This window comes from Saxophila tyrrhenica (genome assembly GCF_035928015.1).
Source record: "Saxophila tyrrhenica strain CCFEE 5935 chromosome Unknown scaffold_5, whole genome shotgun sequence".
NCBI lineage: Eukaryota > Fungi > Ascomycota > Dothideomycetes > Mycosphaerellales > Extremaceae > Saxophila > Saxophila tyrrhenica.
In genome coordinates this window covers 1,242,747-1,264,004 of record NW_027041737.1, presented here as the reverse complement: position 1 = coordinate 1,264,004, position 21,258 = coordinate 1,242,747, and the positions used below count along the sequence as shown (strand labels likewise).

The window sequence follows — 21,258 nt, the reverse complement described above, 5'->3', positions numbered from 1 at the left end:
CTACTCCCCCTCCATTTCAACCCAAGACGATCTGAATGCCCAAAAGGTCAGCGCGCCTGCGAACAGCATCCATACTGTCGGAGTCTCTCCAATCTCTGGGCTGTCTCAATGATGGGTTTCCCTTTCGGAACGGCCTTCGGGCTTCAGGGGGTTAGGTTTGTCAGCGGTGCCGTCGGAATACAAACCTCGAAGCGTCCGGTTGTAGCGCTTCCGACACATCGTCCGTATTGACCATCTCCAGCGTGTTCCATGTATTGAACAGTGAGATGCCCGGGCCTCGCAAAGTGAGTCCCCCTCAGCGCTCTGGGGTTGGCCTCGTGACCCATACTGACTTGCCGTACTAGTCATGTGAGCGCTGCCGTTTGCGCAAGGCCAAATGTGTGTGGCCGGAGAACTCGACTACGAGCTGCACTCGATGTCAACAAGACGATGAGCCATGCCAGCTGCCTCCCCGCCATGCTCACTCTTCGTCCAGGCGAGAGGCCAATGCATCAGTCACGAACAGCTCAGTACTCATGTCAGTACTCAAAGAGAGCCGTGCTGCCACCGTCGATAATGCCACCGGTGGTGGTCTAGCTTCCGCGACGTTCGACCAGCGACTTCGCCGGCTGGAGGATGGCATTCTGAGGCTTGCAGATGCCTCATCCATTCCGGCAAACCGGACAGACCATGGCAGTGGCATTGACGAAGCTACGCGGCCAGGGCGTATGGCCTCGCGTGGCATAGAAATGCCAGGACTGGATCCTCCGCATGTTGAAGCGCATCGGATCTATTCACTGAAAGCAAACCGCTCCAAGTATGGCGGATCTCATGCAGGAAGTCGGACGTTGTCCACGTTCGGACTCAGTCCTGTGCCGGACGTGCAACCAGTGGCGACTCATCCCGTGGCAATAGACACCTCGCACCTCCCCACAGGCAAACCATTGCCGCGCTGTTACCTCCCGGCCACCGATGAAGGTGTCTCCCTCTTGACAGAGTTCTTACACGATTTCAACAGCAAGATCCCGCTGCTCTCGCCCATGATCATCGTTAATCATGTCAAGGACTGCTATTCCGGCGCTGCGGACAAGCTTCCAGAATCTTGGGTTCTCACTTACATTACATTTGGCATCGCACACCGCATGCGGGCAACGAGCATGTTTGGCTCATCTGAGGATTCGGCAATGGCGGACTTCTATATGAACAAGTGCCTCTGGAAGCTCGCAGACCTACTGCTCGGTGAACCAACCTTGCAACTCGTACAATGCCTTCTCGGCGTTGCAATCTTGTTGCAGACGTCGGACAGGTCTCAGCGTGCAGCCTCGTTCGCTTCCATTGCAATGCGCATGGTTCAAGATCTTGCGTACAATGACGAGTCTTCCGCCGCAGATGAAGATAGAGATCAATGCAGGACGAAACGATACACATTCTGGATTGCTTTCTTCCTGGACACTGACTTGGCTTTTGCAAAGATGCGACCTTCTTCGCAAAGACTCGCAGACATCAGAACTCCGTTGCCAAACACGCACGATCAAGACTGGTGGGGACTAGCATCCTCTTCGGATACAGGGGGTGATTGGAGCATCAACGTTTTCTCTCTCCACGCCAGTCTTGCACTTATCCAGGCCGAGATGCTTGAAGAGGTGTTCTCGGTGAAGGCCCGCCAACGAACATCGAGTCAGACGTTTTCGGCGTATCGGGCAGTTGTATCGAAGTTGGCGGCGTGGCGACGAAGTAACGTACTGCCCAGCTTGGATGCCACAGAGCTGTCGCAAAGCACGTATCGCTCCGATATGGTGCATCTCGTCGTCCTCGAGGCAATGTACTTTCGCACCCTCTTCCACCTCCACGCATCGCATACTCTGGGTAACTTCACCACAAGTATAGACGTGCTGTCGACTGAGGCGCTTCATAGCCTATCACTGACTGGTCTGCCGGCCTGCGTAGAGGATGCTCAACGATTTCTTGCGCTGGTCGGCTTGATACCTGACAGCGTTACCCCGCTCACTTGGTAAGTCTCTCTTGGAGAATTTCTGCTGCTGATCCGAGACTGAGATAGTGTGCTGCGCCAGGATAACCACTCGAGCAACTCTGGCCGCACTCTTTACGGTCTTGAGCTTCGGCGTCCGCTCACTTGCCACTGAAGGAGGGCTCCTCATATCCTCAGCCGACGCATCATCTTACATGGCTATTCTCAGCGCGCTGGAGTCTGCAGCTGAGCAATCGAATGACGTTGGCCTGGCCAGATCAACTGAGCATTGCCGTCGGGTGTACATGCAAGGGGGGATCAGTTGAACATCGGAGCGGACGGGAAATTTTTGCTCATCACGTCTGCAACGAGTCTACGTTGCTTTCCGTTTCGGAACCTGGTCCCACCTGTATACGAACATTCGAACCACTTCATCGATCTGTATTGATGGTCTTAAGTCTTTAATTTCCTATCGTGAGAGAATACTGGTGAGCCTCTGTTCTGCGATAAAGACACCTGACTGAGCATCAACCGCGGCAGAACATCGTATGTCAATGGGCTCATATCCTCAAGCCCTCGACGGGGACACAGGAAAGCCTAGATCAGCTCATGCGCGGCGCCGGATAGTGGTTCTTGGTCATCGCCGTCGGGATGATCTAAGCATAACTGTTTGGGTGTTATGATGAGGAAGATCAGGTTCCCATGACATGACCGGAACTCCGTCTTTGCTGACGGTAAAGAGATCAGGACTGCACCCAGTCGTTGGCCGGCGACGGAATATTAACAATCGATAGTCTCCTCTCGCGACAGAACCAGACATATAAATCACGCCTTCATCGCACCTCACCACCAGCCATTGAGCTTGCCTTTCACCAAGATACTCTCACATCGTCTCTAAAGAACTTTGCTTGAGCTTCATCATGTCCTACGACAGGAGCGATCAGGCTTTGGCCTATACGGTGCCGTTTCAACTGACCAAGAAAATCCACCGGAGCGTCCCTGACGCCCTTCAACCAGAAACGAAAGAGGCCCAAGCTGCAGCACAAGGAAAGATCGTTGTCATCACGGGAGGCGGCACCGGCATTGGAGCGGTATGGCCAGTCATCGCCGTCCTCTCTTTTATTTTCTAACATGATTTTAGGCATCTGCGAAGGTATGGGTCCGCGCAGGTGCAGCAGGAGTCGTCATCGCTGGCCGCCGGCAGGAGAAGCTCGACGAGACGGTTTGTGAGCTGGAGAAGCTCAAGAAGACCGACACCATCATCTTCGGTGTCTCTACCGATGTGAAGCTGGAAGCCAGCGTGGACAATCTGTTCAAGCAGGTGAACAAGCGGTTCAACCGGCCCGCCGATGTCGTGTTCGCCAACGCTGGAGTCGTTACGGACCCGAAGCCATTGACTGAGGAGACGGTAGAGCGGTGGTGGAACGTTTACGTACGCACGCCGTGAATTCAGCAATATCTGATCGACCACGTGCTAACGCCAACAAGGAGATCAACGTCCTCGGCGCTCACAACACAGTTCGCAGCTGGATCAACAGCCAGCCAGATCCGAGTAAGCCCGTCGGGACAATCATAAACGTCAACACCGGCCTCGCCGGCTTCATCGCACCTGGCATGTCCGCCTACTCGACTTCCAAGCTCGCCGCGCACCGCTACATGGAGTACGTCGCTGCCGGTACGTCTCTCCCAACCCTCTGTCCAGCTCCGCAGAAGAAATTACCGCCGACTAACAGATGCCATGTTCAGAGTTCCCAAGTCTCCGCACTTTCACCCTTCTCCCCGGCATCGTGGCCACGGACATGGCTACAGAAGCCACCGACTTCGCGCCGTATGCAAAGGATGAAGGTGAGCAGACGGGCGCGTTGGGGCTCTATCTAGCGTCGTCGCGTGGCGACTGGCTGAACGGGTCTTTGACTAGCGTCAACTGGGACCTGGAGGAGATGGAGGCGCACAAGGACAAGATCGCAGACGGGATGTTGAAGATCAAATGGGTGCCTGTGTTGCCGTGCTCTGGCGGCGAAGGCATTTAGGGCTGGCGAGGCATGCCTGGGTTTGTAATGTGTGAAGTCTGTAGACCGTTGAAGATACGCTCGTTCCACCTCTAAAGCGGGCTCTCGTTGCGTTGTAGGGCATTGTATTTGCCCCTGGAGCAGGACAAAGACTGCCTACCTTCGTACAACAAACCACGTTTGAATGCATGGAGTTGGGTTCTCGTGCGTACTCAAGCCCTTCACAGGGCAGCAAGATGTGTTTCCTGAAAGCTCATCACGCAACACTCCCTCCCCCCAGATCCACTGCATCAACCCCACCGTCTCTCCGCCTCGTAAGGAGGAACAACACTCCCTGCACGGCCCCAAACTCCAAATCATCCACCGCCGCCCAGCCCACAAGTTCATACCACGTCCTGAAATAAGGCCAAAAAAGCCTCGAGATCCGAATCCTGTACGGTATCGTCATCCTGAAACCCCAACTAACCGCAACCGCTGTAAAGACCACGGCCTGGCATCGCAGTCCCTCTACGCTCAGTGCACCGAGTGCAGGGCGGGATACTGACGCGTACGCTTGCGCGAACAATGACAAAAAGCCAAGACAGGAGATTAAATGGTTAAGGTAAAGCGTGTGTCCGGCCCAGTACCAAGCAGCGGCCCAGGTACGGTCGTTGAAAGCGTCAGTGTCCGGGCCTTCCGCTGGTAAGATGGCTTCTATGATGAGTGGCGGAATGTGCAGGGTGAGGTGGCCGAGGTAGATGAGTGCAGCGGCTGCCGTGGACCATGCGGTCTGCGGGAGGAGATAGAGGAGGTACAGGAAACTGTTAGGAAGGTAAGAGGCCGTTATCGAAGTTATTGAGGAGACGGCATACAGTGTGAAATGTCCAAGCCAGACGGCGGCGAATTGGGTGAGGTTCAGGTAGTCTCCGAACGAGGGCGGGTCGTTGATCATGCCTGCCGGAGCTCCTTTGTATTGGAATGAGATCATGTGGATGTAAAGACCGAGCTGTTGAGTTGCGACGATCAGGTTGATGAGCACGTAGGTTAGAGAGATGCCCTCGGTGTCCTGGCGTGCTCTGATGAGGTGTAACTGAGGCCAGAAAGACATCAGCGTGAGGAGTATGAGCAGTCTAAGAATGTTAGCTGTCAATCGCTGGTCTAAGGCTGGTTCATGGCGGACAGTTTAATCGCAGAACCACGTGCAGTCATGGCTGGTGACCCTTCGTTGGAGTTGGATTGCGGCTCGACTGTCGGTCAAAGACTAAGCTAGGCACGGTTTGTTCCTTCTCTGCTCTTCGATCGAATATAGTTGTTCATGGAGCAAGTGGACGAGTGAGGCACAGCAAGAGCTTGGGTAGCAAGGCCTTGGCATCATAAGGTACTTCTAGATGTTAGGCCGTAGATCATCATTCAGGCCGTGAGCCCACGGCAGTAAGATGTTTGTGAGAATTCCCATATCAACTCGGACCGGAAGCTGGTGCTCTCAGCTGTCGAGGTCAACTCTGAGACTTCATTCCAGCTTCGCAACAGTCTCTCTTGGCGACCATTTGATCGGTCTACCTCCAGTGACCGTGGTGTAACGTAGTAACCAGCTACTCGGCCGGACACGGTGGGCCATTGGAGGACCATTGGTAATTGAAAGACCGTCACCCATGAGCTCGCGGTCAGGAGGCGGCTGAGGTTCGGCTATCCTCTGATGAAGACCTCTTCAACCGATGTCCATAGCATCCGGGTCGTCCTCCAGCTCCTGGTTCGGAACATATCCAGCACCATACCCATGCGCCGTCTCCGCGCCACCGTCTTGACCACTCCAATCATACTTCCTCTCCATATCCGCATACCTCGCCTCCTCCGCCGCCTTCTCCCTCGCCCGCTGTCGCGACTCAATAATCGCCTTTCTCACGGAGTCATGACCCTCGTCCACGGTCAGCGACTTGGGCACACTATACAGCACCAGCTCCTGGCCCTCGTAGTCATCTTCGCGACCGCCTAAGACCTGTCGCGGGAGCTTGCTGAGCTTCTTCTCAATGTCGGGGAGGTAGATGAGTTTCTCCTCGTCGGACTCGATGTCCGCTAGTTCGGCGTCGAGATCGTGGATGTAGACTCGATCGCGTGTGTCGTCTACTTGCATCGTGTCGTTCTCGGGAGATTGGGACACGTGATTGGCATTTGAAGATGCTCCATTGGGAGTGGTCGTGGTGGGGGAGTGGGAGATGGGGGTGTAGAGGTTGCTCTTGCCATTGTTATTCTTGCCGGAGTTGCCTGTGTCAAATATCAGCTTCTCATGCACATGATACAGCCAAGTGAATGCCGACTCACGTAGACTGAGCAAACGCAATCTCTTCTCAAACCTCTCGAAGTCGGACAAGTTTGAGTCACTGGCACCGCGCTTGGTCCCGCGCAGACCCATCTCCGCCGCTCTCACCCCTCCTCCTCCATTGACCGCGACTGAACTGTCTGCCGCCATCCTGCATACCGCATATGCGCCTTTCCGCTCCTTTGCAAACGAAAAGATAGAAGACGGCTCGAGGTGTGACTTGATCCCGCGCGGCTGACGAGTGGAAGCTTCCACGGGTCGTGCATGCAGACGTCGAAGTTCTGGAGAAGCCTCTCGAAACGCACAAGACCTTTCTGGACAACTACATCTTTGCGACCACTGCACGCCAGAATGGCCTCCACGACGGGCCAGGAGCCCGAGTGGGTGAGTTAGCATCCACGTCAAGCTTCATAATATGTCACATGCTAATCTTGATTGCAGACGGCGTCGAAGGTCCGCTCTACTTTCATTGAGTAAGTCGAAAGAACAGATTTTCACATACTTCGACGCGCAATGTCCGGGCTATGGACGACAACTGTCGCTACGGGAGCTTGCGCCTGATTGTCTTCCAAGAAGCCATTCTAACTTATTACAGCTACTTCAAGAAAAATGGCCACACGGCGGTACCCAGCTCATCAGTGGTGCCCCTGGCGGACCCAACACTCCTCTTCACCAATGCTGGCATGAACCAGTTCAAATCGATCTTCCTAGGAACAGTCGACCCATCCTCGGACTTCGCAAAGCTCAAGCGTGCCGTGGACTCACAGAAGTGCATTCGTGCGGGTGGCAAGCACAATGACCTGGACGATGTCGGCAAAGACAGTTACCATCACACCTTCTTTGAGATGTTGGGCAACTGGTCATTCGGCGACTACTTCAAGAAGGAAGCCATTGGCTTTTCATGGGAGCTGCTGACCAAGGTCTACGGACTGGACCCTGACCGGCTGTACGTGACCTACTTCGAAGGCAAGCCGGACGCTGGACTAGAGCCGGACAACGAAGCCAAGCAATACTGGAAGGACGTCGGTGTTGCGGACGACCACATCTTGACCGGCGATATGAAGGACAACTTCTGGGAGATGGGTGATCAGGGCCCTTGCGGACCTTGTTCGGAGATTCACTTCGATCGCATTGGTGGGCGAAATGCTGCGCATCTGGTGAACCAAGACGACCCGAACGTGCTTGAGATCTGGAACAACGTGTTCATCCAGTACAACCGCGAGCCGGACAGCTCTTTGAAGTCGTTACCAAACAAGCACGTAGACACTGGCATGGGTTTTGAGCGGTTAGTCTCCGTTCTGCAGAACAAGATGTCGAATTATGACACAGACGTCTTCACACCAATATTCGCTGCTATCCAGGAACTCACAGGTGCACGAGAGTACCGCGGCAAGTTCGGCGACGAGGATCCGGATGGTATCGATACCGCATACAGAGTCGTCGCAGACCATGTACGCTTGCTCACCTTTGCGATCTCCGATGGGGGTGTCCCGGATGCCGTTGGCCGTGGCTACGTTGTGCGTCGTGTGCTACGGCGTGGAGTACGCTACGCTCGCAAGTACTTCAATGTCGAGATTGGCGAGTTCTTCGCCAAGCTGCTCCCTACTCTAACCGCGCAGATGGGCGACATGTTCCCTGAAATCAAGGCCAGGCAGTCTGATGTGTCGGAAATTCTGAAGGAGGAGGAAATCAGCTTCGCGAAGACACTGGACCGTGGCGAGGCGATGTTTGAGAAGTATGCGCAGAAGTGTAAGCTGCAAGATACGAAAGACCTTGCTGGCGCGGACGTGTGGCGATTGTATGACACGTACGGCTTCCCGGTCGATCTCACACGCCTGATGGCTGAGGAGCGTGGTTTGACGATCGACGATGAAGAGGTCGAGAAAGCACAGCTCAAGGCTAGGCTTGCATCGAAGGGTGAGAAGAAGGCCGGCGCTGACCTCGTCAAGCTCAATGTGCACGACATCAGTGCGCTGGAGAAGATGGCTGACGTCCCGAAGACGGACGACTCACCAAAGTTCCAGCGGGACAACATCCACGCCACCGTCAAAGCGATCTACCACAGCGGCAAGTTCGTCGACACCACAGAAGAGGTGCCAGAAGGCGAGCAATTCGGCCTCATCCTGGACCGCACAAACTTCTACGCTGAGCAAGGTGGTCAAGAGTTTGACACCGGCCGGATTGTCATCGATGGCGAAGCAGAGATCAGCGTGCACAACGTCCAAGTCTACGCCGGCTACGTGATGCACACCGGCTACATGAACTACGGCCACTTCAAGCTCGGCAACGAAGTCCTCTGCGACTACGACGAGCTTCGCCGCCAACCCATCCGCCACAACCACACCGGCACCCACATCCTCAACTTCGCCCTCCGCGAAGTGCTCGGCGAAGACGTCAACCAGAAGGGCTCCCTCGTCGCTCCCGAAAAGCTGCGTTTCGACTTCAGCCACAAGAGCGGCTGCTCCGACACCGAGATCGCCAAGATCGAAGAACTCACCACCAGCTACATCCGCCAGAACAGCGAAGTCTACGCCACCGACGTCCCGCTCGCCACGGCACGCAACATCGAAGGCGTCCGCGCCGTCTTCGGCGAAACCTACCCCGACCCCGTGCGCGTCGTCAGCATCGGCGTCCCGGTGGAAGAACTGCTCGAAGACGTCAAGAACCCGCAATGGCGCTCCGTCTCTGTTGAGTTCTGCGGTGGTACGCACGTGAAGAACACGTCAGAGATCAAGGACCTGATCGTGCTGGAGGAGAACGGCATCGCGAAGGGTATCCGTCGTATCGTCGCTGTCACTGGCGCTTTGGCGCATGAAGTCCAGCGCGAAGCGGAGGAATGGAACACCCGCATCGCCGAGCTCGAACGCATGCCCTACTCCGCGGAGAAAGAGGCCAGGACGAAAGAGCAGCAGCACGAACTTGGACGGATCGAGATCTCGCTACTGTCAAAGTCGAAGCTCCGCGACCGCTTCGCTGCGGTCGTGAAAGCAAACCTCGACCAGCAGAAATCCGCGCAAAAAGCCGAAAACAAACGGGTCTTGGACGTAGTGACCCAGCATTTCGAAAAGGACAAAGAGAACAGCACCCTCGTCCTCTCCGTCCCCGTGTCCGCGGGCTCGAAGGCGATTCAAGAGACGATCAAAGTCGTCGGGTCGAAGCAGAAGGATAAGACGGTGTATCTCCTCGGTAAGGCGGAGGATGGGAAGGTCTTGCACGGATGTCACGTTTCCAGCGATGCGCAGGGTAAGGGCGCGGATGCGAGTAAGTGGGCGAATGAAGTAGCGGGTCTGGTTGGAGGCAAGGCGGGTGGCAAGGGGCCGACGAGTTTGGGTCAGGGGACTGAGGCGGGCAAGGTGGATGAGGCGGTGGAGGTGGCGCGGAAGTATTTGGAGGGGTTGGGGCTTTGAGGCTGTGCGGTAGTGGAAGTGGATGATGGGCGCAGTGAGAAGGTGGGGAGTTTAGCTGATGCCCGGAGGCTCTACAAGCGTGTTTGCAATCGGACGTCAGCTCGTATCACATCGCTATTCCACTAGAGCTCCAGTTCATATCTCCCAGATCAAACCCCCCACCATCCGCCATCAAAAAGTCCCAGCCCTCGAATAACTTCGTATCCATGCCCAAATCCCCCATCTCACCCACGCCACCATCGTCGCCTTGAGACGGCCCCTGCACGCCCAGCTTACCCTCCAGCACCGAAATCCCCACATCCATCGCCTCCTCTGCCCTCTTTACTAATAGAGCCCCCATCTCCGCCCCGTTCAACCCACGCGCTAACCCCTCAATATGCGCCGCGAACAAGTAGATCAACAAATACCCCCTCACACTCGGCTCCCCCGCCTCTATCGTGCGGAGGTGCCATGCTTTCGCCTCCTCGAGCAACGCCGAAAGGTCACGGCGTAGCGGTACAGGACCGAGCGATTGCTCTTCTTTCAACCGTGCTCGAGCGTCGAGGGCGAGGAGGAGGGAGGACTGTTGTACTGCGATGCGGAAGTAGCCGGATGTGGTGATGGCGAGGTGGGAGAGGGTGGTGGAGGGGGTAGTGGTTACGGACCAGAGCTTTGATGCGGTTTCGAGGACGGTGTTGCGGGAGTAGGCGTAAGTTTTGTCTTGTGCGTCCGCGCTGGAGAAGGGGAGGTGTAGGGCTAGAAGGTGGCGGGAGAGAATTAGGTCGATGGTTTGGAGTTGGAAGTCGTTTGGTGAGGGCCCGGTAGAGGGGTTGTATTGCTGGAAGGTTTGGCGGAGAACTTTGTAGGCTTCCTTGTACTCTGCGTCTAGGCGGAGAGCTTCTTCGGATGTGTTGCTAGAGCGGAGGTCGTTGAGGAATTTGGTCATCTTTAGGCGGAGTGGGAAGGTGTGACGTAAGGCAATGGCTATAGAGGTATCGGAGAATGCTTCTGCTGGCGTCGGGGTAGGACTATCCTGGTTGAGCTGCTCATCGTCAAAATTGGCAGGAGCAGCGGTGTCGAAGTCGTCAAGCGATATCGATGGCGGTCCACCGGACATGAAGCTCGAACGCAACGACAGCTCCAGAATCGTGTTCCAGAGCCTCCGCTTCATCTCTGCCTGAAAAGGAGTAGTCTTGGGCAGTCTCGTCGGATCTCTGTGCAGACCCATATACATCGCCGTTCTCTGCAATGTTCCCACGGTTGTCCAGATGAACTGTTCCCCGATGCCAGTGACTTCGCGAGCAAGAAGGGCCAAAATGTTAATCTGAAGGTACTGGATGCCCAATTTAGACTTCATGGATGGGTTTGCGAGCCATGTCTGTGCCTCGTACACCCACCGAATAGCGGAGGTACGTAGGGAGAAATTCTCGTCGTAGGTAGCTGAGCCGATGGCAAGCACGAGCTTCAGCGGAACCATGAACCCCTCGCTTGGCCGCTCATTTGAGGTCCACAAGGCTTCGTAGTCGGTCCTGAACGTTGGCACATGAAGCACTCTATAGATGCTCTCGTACGTGCCGAGATAACAGCGGATCAACGCATCTGAGACATCCCTCGAAGGCAGGTCCATGGTAAGCGAAGTGGGCCATTCTGGAGTATAGCCGGCCTTGATCTGCCTCGCAAGACTCTTGCATCTGTGGACTTTGACGAGCAGATCAGATCTCCCGCCTTTGAAGTGCGGCTCAAGCAGCTCGAAGAGGTCTTGACAACCCTGAACGCGATGCTCAGCTGGAGATAACTTGAAGGAATTGAATCATTCTGCAGCCTCACCACGATGCTATTCAACCAATGACTCTGCCCAAACAACCTAGTCTTATGCCACACACTCCTTGACGCCCCGCTCGGCCTCCCTTTCCCTTGTTCGGAACGAATCGCATGAAACTCGCCACTCAAAGAGGACCTCGTCATGTTGATTGCCGGCTGATCCTGTTCTCCAAGCTCAGTACTCCGTAGATACTCATCCAAGTGCCTAATAGTATTCTGCGTCACGTCGTCCTGGTGAGACGCTGGGCTAGGGTAGGCAGAACTCGTTGAGCCCGCAGGATGTGGACCGGCACCAGAGTACTGCCGTGTTGCTGCATCGTGTCGTCCATCAAGACCGTCGGTTCTCCCTGCTCTGATAGGGACCGGACTGCCAGCCGACCTAATACGATCGCAGGGGAATCGTTCAAATACACACTCGACTTGTGCTTTGGAGCAAGCGGCGCATGGGGACTCACGACTGCACTTGAGCTTTCGCTGGCGGCAGAAGGTGCATGAGCTGTATTTTGGTAGACGTCAGTCGGACCTTCCAAGAGGCAAGGGACTTTAGGATGTGGTGCCCCCGATTTCGTAGTGTTCCAGGTTGCTTGCTGGCGCTGATGAGGCCGAACGAGCGGAGATACAGCGCGAGGATTTTGACCGGCGAAAGCGAGGAGTGGTGACTTACAATGCGGGTCGCCGGCGACGGCGGACCTCCTTCTCGGACATACCCTGGAACGGATGGGGCCTTCAATGGCATAAAAAGGGTACAAGATAATCGTGAGTAGGAGAAAAGGTAGAAGTGGAAAATGCGACGGAGCTGAAAAGGCCGTATGCGGATCTAGGAAGGAGCTAAAGGATTCCCGGCAAGTACGACCGTAAGAACGATCAATAGTTATATTAAAACGCTGCATTTTGTTCGATTGTAGCCTTCCATTCTCCCTAGACTACATTGCAGCACTCAATCTCTTCACAACTTTCCTCCTTCTAATAGAAAGCCAAAGTCAAACAACAATGGCGGACACAACCGACCCTCGCCCATCGACCGACATCGAGAAACGATCCCCAGATCCCTCCTTGGTCGACAAAGCCCCCGACGGCGGTCTGAGAGCCTGGCTGGTAGCTTCAGGAGGGTTTTCGATCCTCTTCTGCGGCCTCGGGTTCGCCAACTCCTTCGGGACCTTTGAAGAATACTATGTCAACAATCAGCTCAAAGGCCATTCGCCGGATGATATTGCATGGATTGGATCCTTGGGTATATTTCTGCAGTTCGCTGTTGGGGCGTTTGCTGGACCGTTATTTGATCGATATGGCGCCTGGGTAAGTTCGGTTCCTATCCTCACACGGGAACGGAGTGTCGCTGATGTTCGTTCAGATGCTCCGGCCAACAGCAGTCGTCTACATCTTCTCCATGATGATGCTCAGTCTTTGCAAGACGTACTGGCAAATCATGTTGACCCAAGGCGTGCTGCAAGGTATCTGCTTGGGTCTGCTGATGTTCCCGGCCTTCGCGGCTGTGTCGCAGTACTTCGACAAGAAGCGTGCTGCTGCGCTGGGAATTGTGGTTGCCGGATCATCCGTCGGAGGCATCGTCATCCCTATCGCCCTGTCGAAGATGCTGAACAGCTCCAGACTCGGCTTCGGCTGGTCAGTACGGGTCATCGGCTTCATGATCTTACCACTGATGCTCTGGTCTTGTGTGGTAATCAAGGCACTTCTGCCTCCACGAAAGACCAACTTCTGGATCGCTTCAGCATACAAAGACATCAAGTTTGACATGCTCGTTGCAGCATCCTTCTTCATGTTCGTCGGCTTTTTCACGCCACTATTTTACCTCCCAACTCTGGCAGTCTCGAGGGGGATGAGCCCGACATTAGCTGGATACATGCTTGCCATTCTGAACGCTGCATCTACCTTCGGCCGGATCATCCCGGGCATACTGGCAGACAAGTATGGGCGGCTGAATATGTTCGCGTTGGGCGGCATCTCGACCGGCATCATCGTGTTCTGCTTCAGTTCCTTGACGAACAACGCAGGTGTGATCGTTTACGCGATCGTCTTTGGCTTCTTTTCGGGGACCATCATCTCTGGAGCATCCGCCGCCTTTACCACTTGTACGAAGGATCCGAGAGAGATTGGCACGGTAAGTAGGCGCTCGCCCTTGAGTCAAGGAGACTTTGGTTGATGAATCTTTCCAGTACATGGGCATGGGCCTGGCTTTTGCTTCGTTGGCCGCACTGATCGGTCCTCCAGTCAATGGCGTACTCCTTAGCAACTATGGGTTTATGCCACTAGCCATGTTCAGTGGTGCCATGTGTCTCATCGGAGGCCTCATCGCTGCTACTAGCAAGGCGGAATCGCCGGAAGGGATTTTTGGGCGTATCTAGCAGCCTTGAGATCGAGGCTTGTGATTGCACGTGGGAGGGATTTTGAGGATTGGCATCTGAAAGTGACGACGGACTTTATAGAATAAAGCTTGGCTCAACGCTAATTTAGTGGGGTCAAATCGATTTTTGCAACACGTCGTGTGCCCGCACTTCCACCCACGCACTCGATACATAGAACAGTCATTCATCCCCCCATGTCCACACGACGATTCATACACCATGGTCTCTCTCGCTTCCCCGAGAACGACCATGCCGCCGCCGGCAACCCCACCCGTTAAACGACCTACGCTCGGCGCACTCAAGCGCGATAGCTCATACCTCGATACCGACGACGAGGCCGGCCTCTCGTCGACCACGAAGAAGCTGAAAGTCACCTTTGATCCGAACGTGGATGTCCGGACTTTCGACGGCGCGGGGGACAAGAGTTTCGACCTGGTCAAGGAGGAGGTTTCCCAGGCGCTCGAGCGGCATCTGGGGGAGTCGCAGGACGATGAGCGGTACAACAAGCTGGTTCAGATGCTAGAGAAGGATGCAAGGTCTTCGGAAGCGCTGAGCCCAAGGTTGTTGAGGAAGTACCTGGTTGCGATCGATGCGAAGGTCAACCGCCTGAGGCGATGCGGTTCGCTGGTCTCTGCTGTGCTGGGCGTGCAGTGGGTGGGACGAGACGATGCTTTCGTGGAGACGTACACGAAGGTGCTGTGCGATCTGGCTTGCGCACATGGCAGATTTATCCCGAGCATTCTGGATAAGCTGGTCTCGCATTTCGTCAAGCTTCCCGCTTCTCTTGGACGACTGCCGGAGGAGACGCCTGTACCGAGGACGAGGATGTTTGCGAGGGCGCACATGCTTCTGAGAGCACTGATCCGCATCGTACCTTCCGCAAGTACTGCTCTGGTGCGGTCTATAAAGCTCGCATTTCCCACCGACCTGGAGACGACTCGATCCTACTTGCAGTATCAGAAGCATGTCTTGCGGGTGGCGGAAGAAATACCTGAGCTGAAGTCTGAACTTCTTGCGCTTGTTGCCCAGAAGCTGGTTAGCATTGATGTACAAGTACAGCAAGACATAGAAGATCTGGAGGAGGAAGCGGAAGAGAAGCTGTTACAACGGCCCAGCTCGAAAGATGGCAGCCAAGAGGAGTCGGATGATAGTGACATCAACTCTGTCTCCGAGTCTGAAGAAACGATCACAGAGGAGGAACAACGACTACGAGACCTGCGCCTCAAGGTCGCTAAGATGGATGGAACTATGGACCTACTCTTCGAATACTACACACCGCTGATCGAGTCGGACCCAAACCCTCGCTCCAATCCAGCCTTCTTGGAGCTCCAGGCGCACTTCGCTGCGTTCATCCTACCAAACCGCACACGCCACGCGCAGTTTCTCCTCTTCCATTACTCGCAGAACTCTCCAGCTCATACAGCCGCCTTCGTCCAGCAGTGCCTACAACTTACACTCAACAATAACGGCCCTTCCATCCACCGACTCACCGCCTGTGCATACCTCGCCAGCTTCACCGCCCGCGCCACCCACCTCTCTACCGGCGCTGTCCGAGACGTCTTCGTCATGCTCACCAACTACCTCAACGACCTCCGCCAACGCTACGAACCCACCTGCCGCGGCCCCGATCGAAGAAACTATAGCCTCTACTACGCCATCGCCCAAGCACTCCTCTACATTTTCTGCTTCCGCTGGCGCGACCTCGTCACCGGCTCTGCCAGCCCGGACTACGAAGACACCAGCGACTTGAGCGAAGAAGACGCGCTAGCCGAAGGCCACGACCTGCGCTGGCTCCCCGGGATCCAAGAATCACTGCGGCAAAACATGCACTCCAAGCTCAACCCGCTGAAAGTCTGCTCCCCATCCATCGTCGCGCAATTCGCGAAGATCGCGCACCACCTCCGCTTCGTGTACGTCTTCTCGCTCATCGAGATGAACAAACGCGTCCGGTTGGCGAATTCGACGAACTACTATGGATCTTCCGGGCTCTCGGAGATTGGGCGGAGGGAAACGGCTTTCGATCGCAAGACTGGGGAAGCGCATCATCAGCTCGAGGCGTATTTTCCGTTTGATCCGTATGTGCTGCCGAAGAGTAAGAGGTGGGTTGAGGGGGATTATAATGAGTGGAAGGTTCCGAGGGGCATGGGTGGGGATGACCAGCAGGATGAGGGGAGTGATAGTGGGAGCGAGAGCGAGGACGAGGAGGTTGATGAGGAGGAAAGTGAGGATGAGGAAGTTGAGTTGGGAGCTGTACAGCCGCAGCAGCCGGGAAGGATGGTCTCAGTATGAGAACGAGATGTATGCAGTAGTACTAAAGCCATACAATATCCATTATCCCTACATCACCCCGTTACACCTCGTCCTGCCCATTACTACTGCTACCACTACCCACTATACCCCAACGGATTCGACGCGCTCCCACCTCCGCCACTCCTAATCCCCTGCTGCGTCTTCCCCCCCGGCGCATTCGCCTTCCCACTCCCCATCCCCGCCATCCCCAGCGGATTCCCTGCCGTCGCGACGCGCGCCCCGCCCACGCCGACGGAGTCTTTGATGTCGTTGCCGTAGCCGCTGACGCCTTGGCCCCAGTAGCGCGTTTGGTCTGTGATTCTACACACCCCACTTCGTTAGCAAGACATCATTGTGAAGGGGTTATGAATGGATGGAGGACGTACTTATTCCCAATCCCCTCCCCGACCTTATTCACCCCGCTCCCGACGCCGTTCACCCACCCCCCCGCGTAATCGCCCACCCGCTGCACTTGCCCTTGCACCATGCGGCTGATCCAGTTGCCGGATTGCTGTCCTCCTTCATCAGAAGAAGGCGCTTGCGCTTTGGCCTGGGGTTGGGAGGCTTTCTGCAGCGCGTTGGCTGTCGAGCTCGATCGCGGGGCTGGGGCTTTGGAGGCTGCGGAAGTGGATTTGGGCGCCTGGGGTTTTACGGCGGGCGGGGCGGGTTTCTTCGCTGCTGTGTTGCTGGGGGGTTTGGCTTGCGGTTTTACGGGGGCCGGGGCGGGTTTTTTGGTGGCGGTGGTTTGCGGTTTGGTGGAGCTGGGGATGGGTTTCTTTGCGGGTGTGGATTGGGGTTTTGCTGGGGCTGGGGCGGGTTTCTTCGTTGGACGGGGGGGTTGGGTGGTTGTTTTGGTTGACATTGTTGCGGATTCGGGGGTTGTTTGAATCGATCGATTGGTTTGAAGGTGTAGATGAAGGTCCGGATATGAGCTCGAGATGGGGAGTTGTAGTGACAATATGTGGCTGAAGGGTGCTAAGAAGATGGAGAAGCTTCCAGCTGTGCCAACTTTCGTGTGATCGCGTTGCCCGTTTTCGTCCTGTGATCGACAGGGTAGGTCGACGTCACTGGGCGTTATCACCACGTGAGCGTTATCTTAGCGTCAGAAAGAGAGTGAACGGCGTTCTCCGTGTATGCCCGATGTTTTGGGTGACCACAGGAGAAGGTGTGGTGATGACTTGATGAGATGAACGACCTTTGAAGACAAATGAGACGCTGAATTTATCTTGCAGTTGCTGCCAGATGATAAGAAAGCCGGTCTTTCGAAATAAAGAGCTATTGCATGGCTTTTGAACATTCAGGAGGCGAATGTCCGAAGGGGGGAGGAGAGGAACACGAACGATGATACTTGCCCACCACGCACATGCAACGAACAGATGAGAGAAGATACTCACTTGAGGTTGGGTTGTTGGATGTGAAGGTCTAGAAACACTCAGGTAAGCTCATGACCGTCCAATATCACCTGCAATATCACCACGACACGATATAATCCTTCTGTTCGTGGTGATGTCGCCTTTCAATGGTCAGCACCGTGCTAATGGACACGGCAGAACAATCAGCGGCGGCGGCTGCGGCTGCAAGAGGTACGTTCAATCAGGCGCAAGCCATTTTCCTTTCTTCCTTCAGAGGCACGGCAGGCGGGTGGGCGGTGGATGGCAGACGGTCAGGCGGACAGATGACGGGTGAAGGTCGAGGGCATTGCGTGTGGCGTCTGTGGGTGCCATGGCAAGGAGGTAGTCAGGTTGACAGCCCAGGAATTGGCAAATGCCGGAAGCAGTGCTTTCGGCGTGAAGAACGCTGGCGTCGATGAGCATGAAACCTTCGGGTTGATGTTGTGGTATTCGATTCGAGTACACGGTGCTCTCTGGGAAGACAGCTAGTGAGGTGCTGCTGCACGTCATGAAGAAGGCTCCGCGCAAGGCAAGAGCGAAGGGAGATGACCATCCCCATTGGCTGGCGGTGGTGGCGGGAGCAGCCGCATAACAAGAACATGACACGGTATGAGCATCTTCAGCGTCACCGACTGACAACTTCACAGAGATCCAGGAGTGCATCGACCACTTCTACGACGACAACGAGCCCGGCACCATGGATCCCACACGGCTGGCCCCCGAGTCCATCGACCATGAGAAGAAGCAAAAGGCCGTCCAAGATGCCCGAGACATGTACCAGTACATCGTCCAGAACTGCGAACGGGCCAACTCTCCTGTGCCAGCTTTCGACTTTATCGAGCTCATCGGCAAGGGCGCGTCTGGGCGAGTCTACAAATGCAGAGACCGGAGGACCAACTCCCTGGTGGCCATCAAGATCGTCAACACCGATGATGTCGACTACACCAACAACACCCTCGACAAAGATGACACCATCCGAGACTTCATCAAAGAAGTCAACACTCTGCAGCAGCTCAAGGATGCCCGAGCCAAGAACATCAACATGATCCGAGAAGCATTCGATCTTCAGACACAGCTGTGGATCGTCTGCGACTACTGCACTGGAGGTAGCGTTCGCACGCTGATGCGAGCACAACCTCCTTCCAAACCAGGACTGGAAGAAAAGTTCATCATTCCAATTGCTCGAGAGCTCGCTCTGGCCATCAAGAACGTTCATGACATCGGCGTCATTCATCGCGACATTAAAGCGACCAACGTCTATGTGACTGAAAGTGGTGAGATCCAACTTGGTGACTTTGGTATCGTTGGAGTGCTCGAGGACGAAGGCAATAAGCGTCGCACTATCATCGGGACACCCCACTACATGCCTCTCGAGATGCTACCGCCGGACTCCAGCTTCGAAGGAAACCAGGCTCCGCAGGCGTACGGCAGAGAGGTAGATGTCTGGTCATATGGCTGCACCATCTTCGAGATTGCCACAGGAGTGCCGCCAAACTCCAGGACTCATCCCGAATTGCTGACGACAGTTCTCGATCGCGCCCCTCGTCTGGAAGGTGGCGACTACCCGCAAGAGCTACGCGACTTCGTTGCGTTCCTTCTTCAAAGCAACCCCGAAGAGCGGCCCACCGCAGACGAGATCGTCAAGCACCCTTATGTCGCTGGCACGCAGAAGAAGTATCCTACTGAAAGCTTGGTCGACCTCATCACCCGGTTCAAAAGCTGGGAGTATAGTGGTGGCTATCGCCAGTCACTGTTCATGGCTGGTGGTGCTCCACCGGTTCCTGGTAGCAGCGAAAGCCCTGTCACCCAAGGAGAAGAAGACTACGACGACTGGAACTTCAGCACGACCGACACTTTCAACGCAGACTTTGGCAGAAGATATAGCAGGATGATGGACCTGTCAGAGGACACCCCTGATCTCAGCCTTGACACTTCGGCGTCAACGAAACTGCCTCCAATACAGACGGAGAACTTGACACCTTTCGACAAGATGCAGCAAGAGATCAGTGCAGGGCGCGGGGAGCGCTCCCTCCAGCGGCTGTGGAATGCTGACACGAGTGAATACAAGTTGCATGATGCACTTGACGAGCAGGACGACCTTCCGTTGCGAAGAATGACAGCAGGAGCGCCGACACGCGAGAGCCAGGTCATCATCGATCTTGATGAAGTTGGCGATCTTGATGCAGCTGCTCCTACTCTGAGCTTCGACTTCGGTGACGTTCCCACTGTCAAGGCTGCGAGAGCCAGGAACTCGAGATATGAAAGCATGAATGAGGATGATGAGGAAACCGACTTTGAGCCGAGCTACACAGATGAAGACCGTGAGAGACGTGCTACAATGGAGTGGACGTTTCCGACGGCGAAGAGAGCCACCATGGACTGGACCTTTCCATCCCACGAGCCATACGAGCCAGAGAATCCAGTCGACCTGCAGATGAGCTTGCCGCCAATTGGGGACGCCGATGGAGAAATGGCACCAGGCTTTCGCCCACAACTCAAGCACACCGCAACCATGCCCATAGGCGACTTCAGCGACTTCCAAGACTTCGTGCACTCCCAGCACACCACCCCAGCCTCTGCCTCACCCATCCGCAACTCCACCGCCTCCATGATCGACCTCAACATGAGCTTCGTCGACGCCTCGGACATCCCTCCGCGCCCAGGCACCGCCACCTCCACCACCGGCTCGACCATGACCGACATGACCTCCGGCAACCCCTTCGACCTCGAAGAAGACCCAGCCCAAAAAGCCGAAGACCAAAAACGCTTCTCCCACCACAAACAATGGCAATCCGAAGGCGGCGGCCGTCGCACCTCGCACCGCCAAAGCCGCCGCAGCATCCCCATGCACGCCCGCGGCTCCAGCCTCAGCTCCAGCACCGACGACGACGACGCCTACACCTACCAGTACAACCGCTCCCTCTCCGCGCGCATGGGCCACCAGCTCAACGGCTCCGCCGACTCGAGCACGATCGACATGAACGCCTGGCCGTCCTTCGACTCCACGTCCGGTTTCTCTGAAGTCCCCGGGTATCACGACGAACTGGACGAAACGGCCCTCGCGCCGCGCACGATCGATTTCCCGCGTTCGGCTGCGCCAGCGCCGGGGGTGCTGGTGGAAGGGGCGGATTTGGCGTTGGTGGAGGCGGAGCTTGGGAGGTTGTTGGAGGATTTGGAGGTGGGGTTGGCGGATATAGGGGAGGCGTTGCAGGCGAGGGGGGAGGCGTTGGGGGGTGCGGAGGGGAGTGGGGATGAGAGTGAGTTTTAGGAGGATGTGTTAGAGGGAGGGAGGGAGGGTGTTTTGGGGCGTTCTGGGGGTTGGGGGGATGGGATACCCATGGGTTTTGTTAGGTGTCGTGATAGTGGTGGGGTTAGGTAGTTGGACGTGGGAGATGCTTGCAAGTGGTTCGACTGTGTCTTCTCTTCCTCCGTGAAGGATCTATGTTACTAGCTCAGGTGCTACACTGGCGGGGCCACAGTTGCAATGAGCAAAGGACAGAGCAGTCGCCTACAGTGACGTTGTTCCTCCGACGTCCGAACGAACGACTGTAGAGTAGATATCCCCAGCAGGCGTACATGTACGTCTACCTAAGTAAGGTAGCCAGCAGCTGGAAACCAGACCTGACCGACGAACCCGATAGGTAACGTACACGTACCCGTACCTTGGGAGGTGGAAGAAGCAAAACTCCAGTCAAAAGCCGTCAAGCCGTCAAAACAACAGAACGAGCAGCGCTAGAAATTCGTGGGTATCTCAA

At 55.6% G+C, this 21,258-nt stretch overlaps 10 protein-coding genes across 10 annotated transcripts; 6 read left to right on the top strand and 4 right to left on the bottom strand.

The window, feature by feature from the left end:
• Positions 1-266: 266 nt before the first annotated feature.
• LTR77_003910 (uncharacterized protein) lies at positions 267-2,274 on the top strand (the record flags this gene model as incomplete). The annotated part of the gene is made up of 3 exons (XM_064801165.1): positions 267-284; positions 345-1,990; positions 2,052-2,274. 3 exons carry the CDS (start codon positions 267-269, stop codon positions 2,272-2,274), a joined length of 1,887 nt encoding a protein of 628 aa, XP_064661116.1.
• A 594-nt stretch (positions 2,275-2,868) lies between these two features.
• On the top strand, positions 2,869-3,978 carry LTR77_003909 (uncharacterized protein; the record flags this gene model as incomplete). Its single annotated transcript, XM_064801164.1, has 4 exons — positions 2,869-3,039; positions 3,090-3,380; positions 3,437-3,623; positions 3,695-3,978. The coding sequence occupies 4 exons, from the start codon at positions 2,869-2,871 to the stop codon at positions 3,976-3,978; spliced, it is 933 nt and encodes a 310-aa protein (XP_064661115.1).
• A 362-nt stretch (positions 3,979-4,340) lies between these two features.
• On the bottom strand, positions 4,341-5,044 carry LTR77_003908 (uncharacterized protein; the record flags this gene model as incomplete). The annotated part of the gene is given in 2 exon segments (XM_064801163.1): positions 4,341-4,406; positions 4,424-5,044. The coding sequence occupies 2 exon segments, from the start codon at positions 5,042-5,044 to the stop codon at positions 4,341-4,343; spliced, it is 687 nt and encodes a 228-aa protein (XP_064661114.1).
• Positions 5,045-5,644: 600 nt separating this feature from the next.
• On the bottom strand, positions 5,645-6,403 carry LTR77_003907 (uncharacterized protein; the record flags this gene model as incomplete). Its single annotated transcript, XM_064801162.1, has 2 exons — positions 5,645-6,198; positions 6,256-6,403. The coding sequence occupies 2 exons, from the start codon at positions 6,401-6,403 to the stop codon at positions 5,645-5,647; spliced, it is 702 nt and encodes a 233-aa protein (XP_064661113.1).
• Positions 6,404-6,604: 201 nt separating this feature from the next.
• Positions 6,605-9,660, top strand: ALA1 (Alanine--tRNA ligase; the record flags this gene model as incomplete). The annotated part of the gene is made up of 3 exons (XM_064801161.1): positions 6,605-6,637; positions 6,695-6,726; positions 6,849-9,660. 3 exons carry the CDS (start codon positions 6,605-6,607, stop codon positions 9,658-9,660), a joined length of 2,877 nt encoding a protein of 958 aa, XP_064661112.1.
• Positions 9,661-9,766: 106 nt separating this feature from the next.
• On the bottom strand, positions 9,767-11,604 carry LTR77_003905 (uncharacterized protein; the record flags this gene model as incomplete). The annotated part of the gene is made up of 2 exons (XM_064801160.1): positions 9,767-11,407; positions 11,467-11,604. The coding sequence occupies 2 exons, from the start codon at positions 11,602-11,604 to the stop codon at positions 9,767-9,769; spliced, it is 1,779 nt and encodes a 592-aa protein (XP_064661111.1).
• Positions 11,605-12,450: 846 nt separating this feature from the next.
• LTR77_003904 (uncharacterized protein) lies at positions 12,451-13,823 on the top strand (the record flags this gene model as incomplete). The annotated part of the gene is made up of 3 exons (XM_064801159.1): positions 12,451-12,756; positions 12,812-13,579; positions 13,635-13,823. The coding sequence occupies 3 exons, from the start codon at positions 12,451-12,453 to the stop codon at positions 13,821-13,823; spliced, it is 1,263 nt and encodes a 420-aa protein (XP_064661110.1).
• A 219-nt stretch (positions 13,824-14,042) lies between these two features.
• Positions 14,043-16,138, top strand: RRN3 (DNA independent RNA polymerase I transcription factor; the record flags this gene model as incomplete). The annotated part of the gene is made up of 2 exons (XM_064801158.1): positions 14,043-16,106; positions 16,133-16,138. 2 exons carry the CDS (start codon positions 14,043-14,045, stop codon positions 16,136-16,138), a joined length of 2,070 nt encoding a protein of 689 aa, XP_064661109.1.
• A 69-nt stretch (positions 16,139-16,207) lies between these two features.
• On the bottom strand, positions 16,208-16,974 carry LTR77_003902 (uncharacterized protein; the record flags this gene model as incomplete). The annotated part of the gene is made up of 2 exons (XM_064801157.1): positions 16,208-16,433; positions 16,499-16,974. The coding sequence occupies 2 exons, from the start codon at positions 16,972-16,974 to the stop codon at positions 16,208-16,210; spliced, it is 702 nt and encodes a 233-aa protein (XP_064661108.1).
• Positions 16,975-17,631: 657 nt separating this feature from the next.
• Positions 17,632-20,771, top strand: LTR77_003901 (uncharacterized protein; the record flags this gene model as incomplete). The annotated part of the gene is made up of 2 exons (XM_064801156.1): positions 17,632-17,695; positions 18,151-20,771. The coding sequence occupies 2 exons, from the start codon at positions 17,632-17,634 to the stop codon at positions 20,769-20,771; spliced, it is 2,685 nt and encodes an 894-aa protein (XP_064661107.1).
• Between the last annotated feature and the right edge of the window lie 487 nt (positions 20,772-21,258).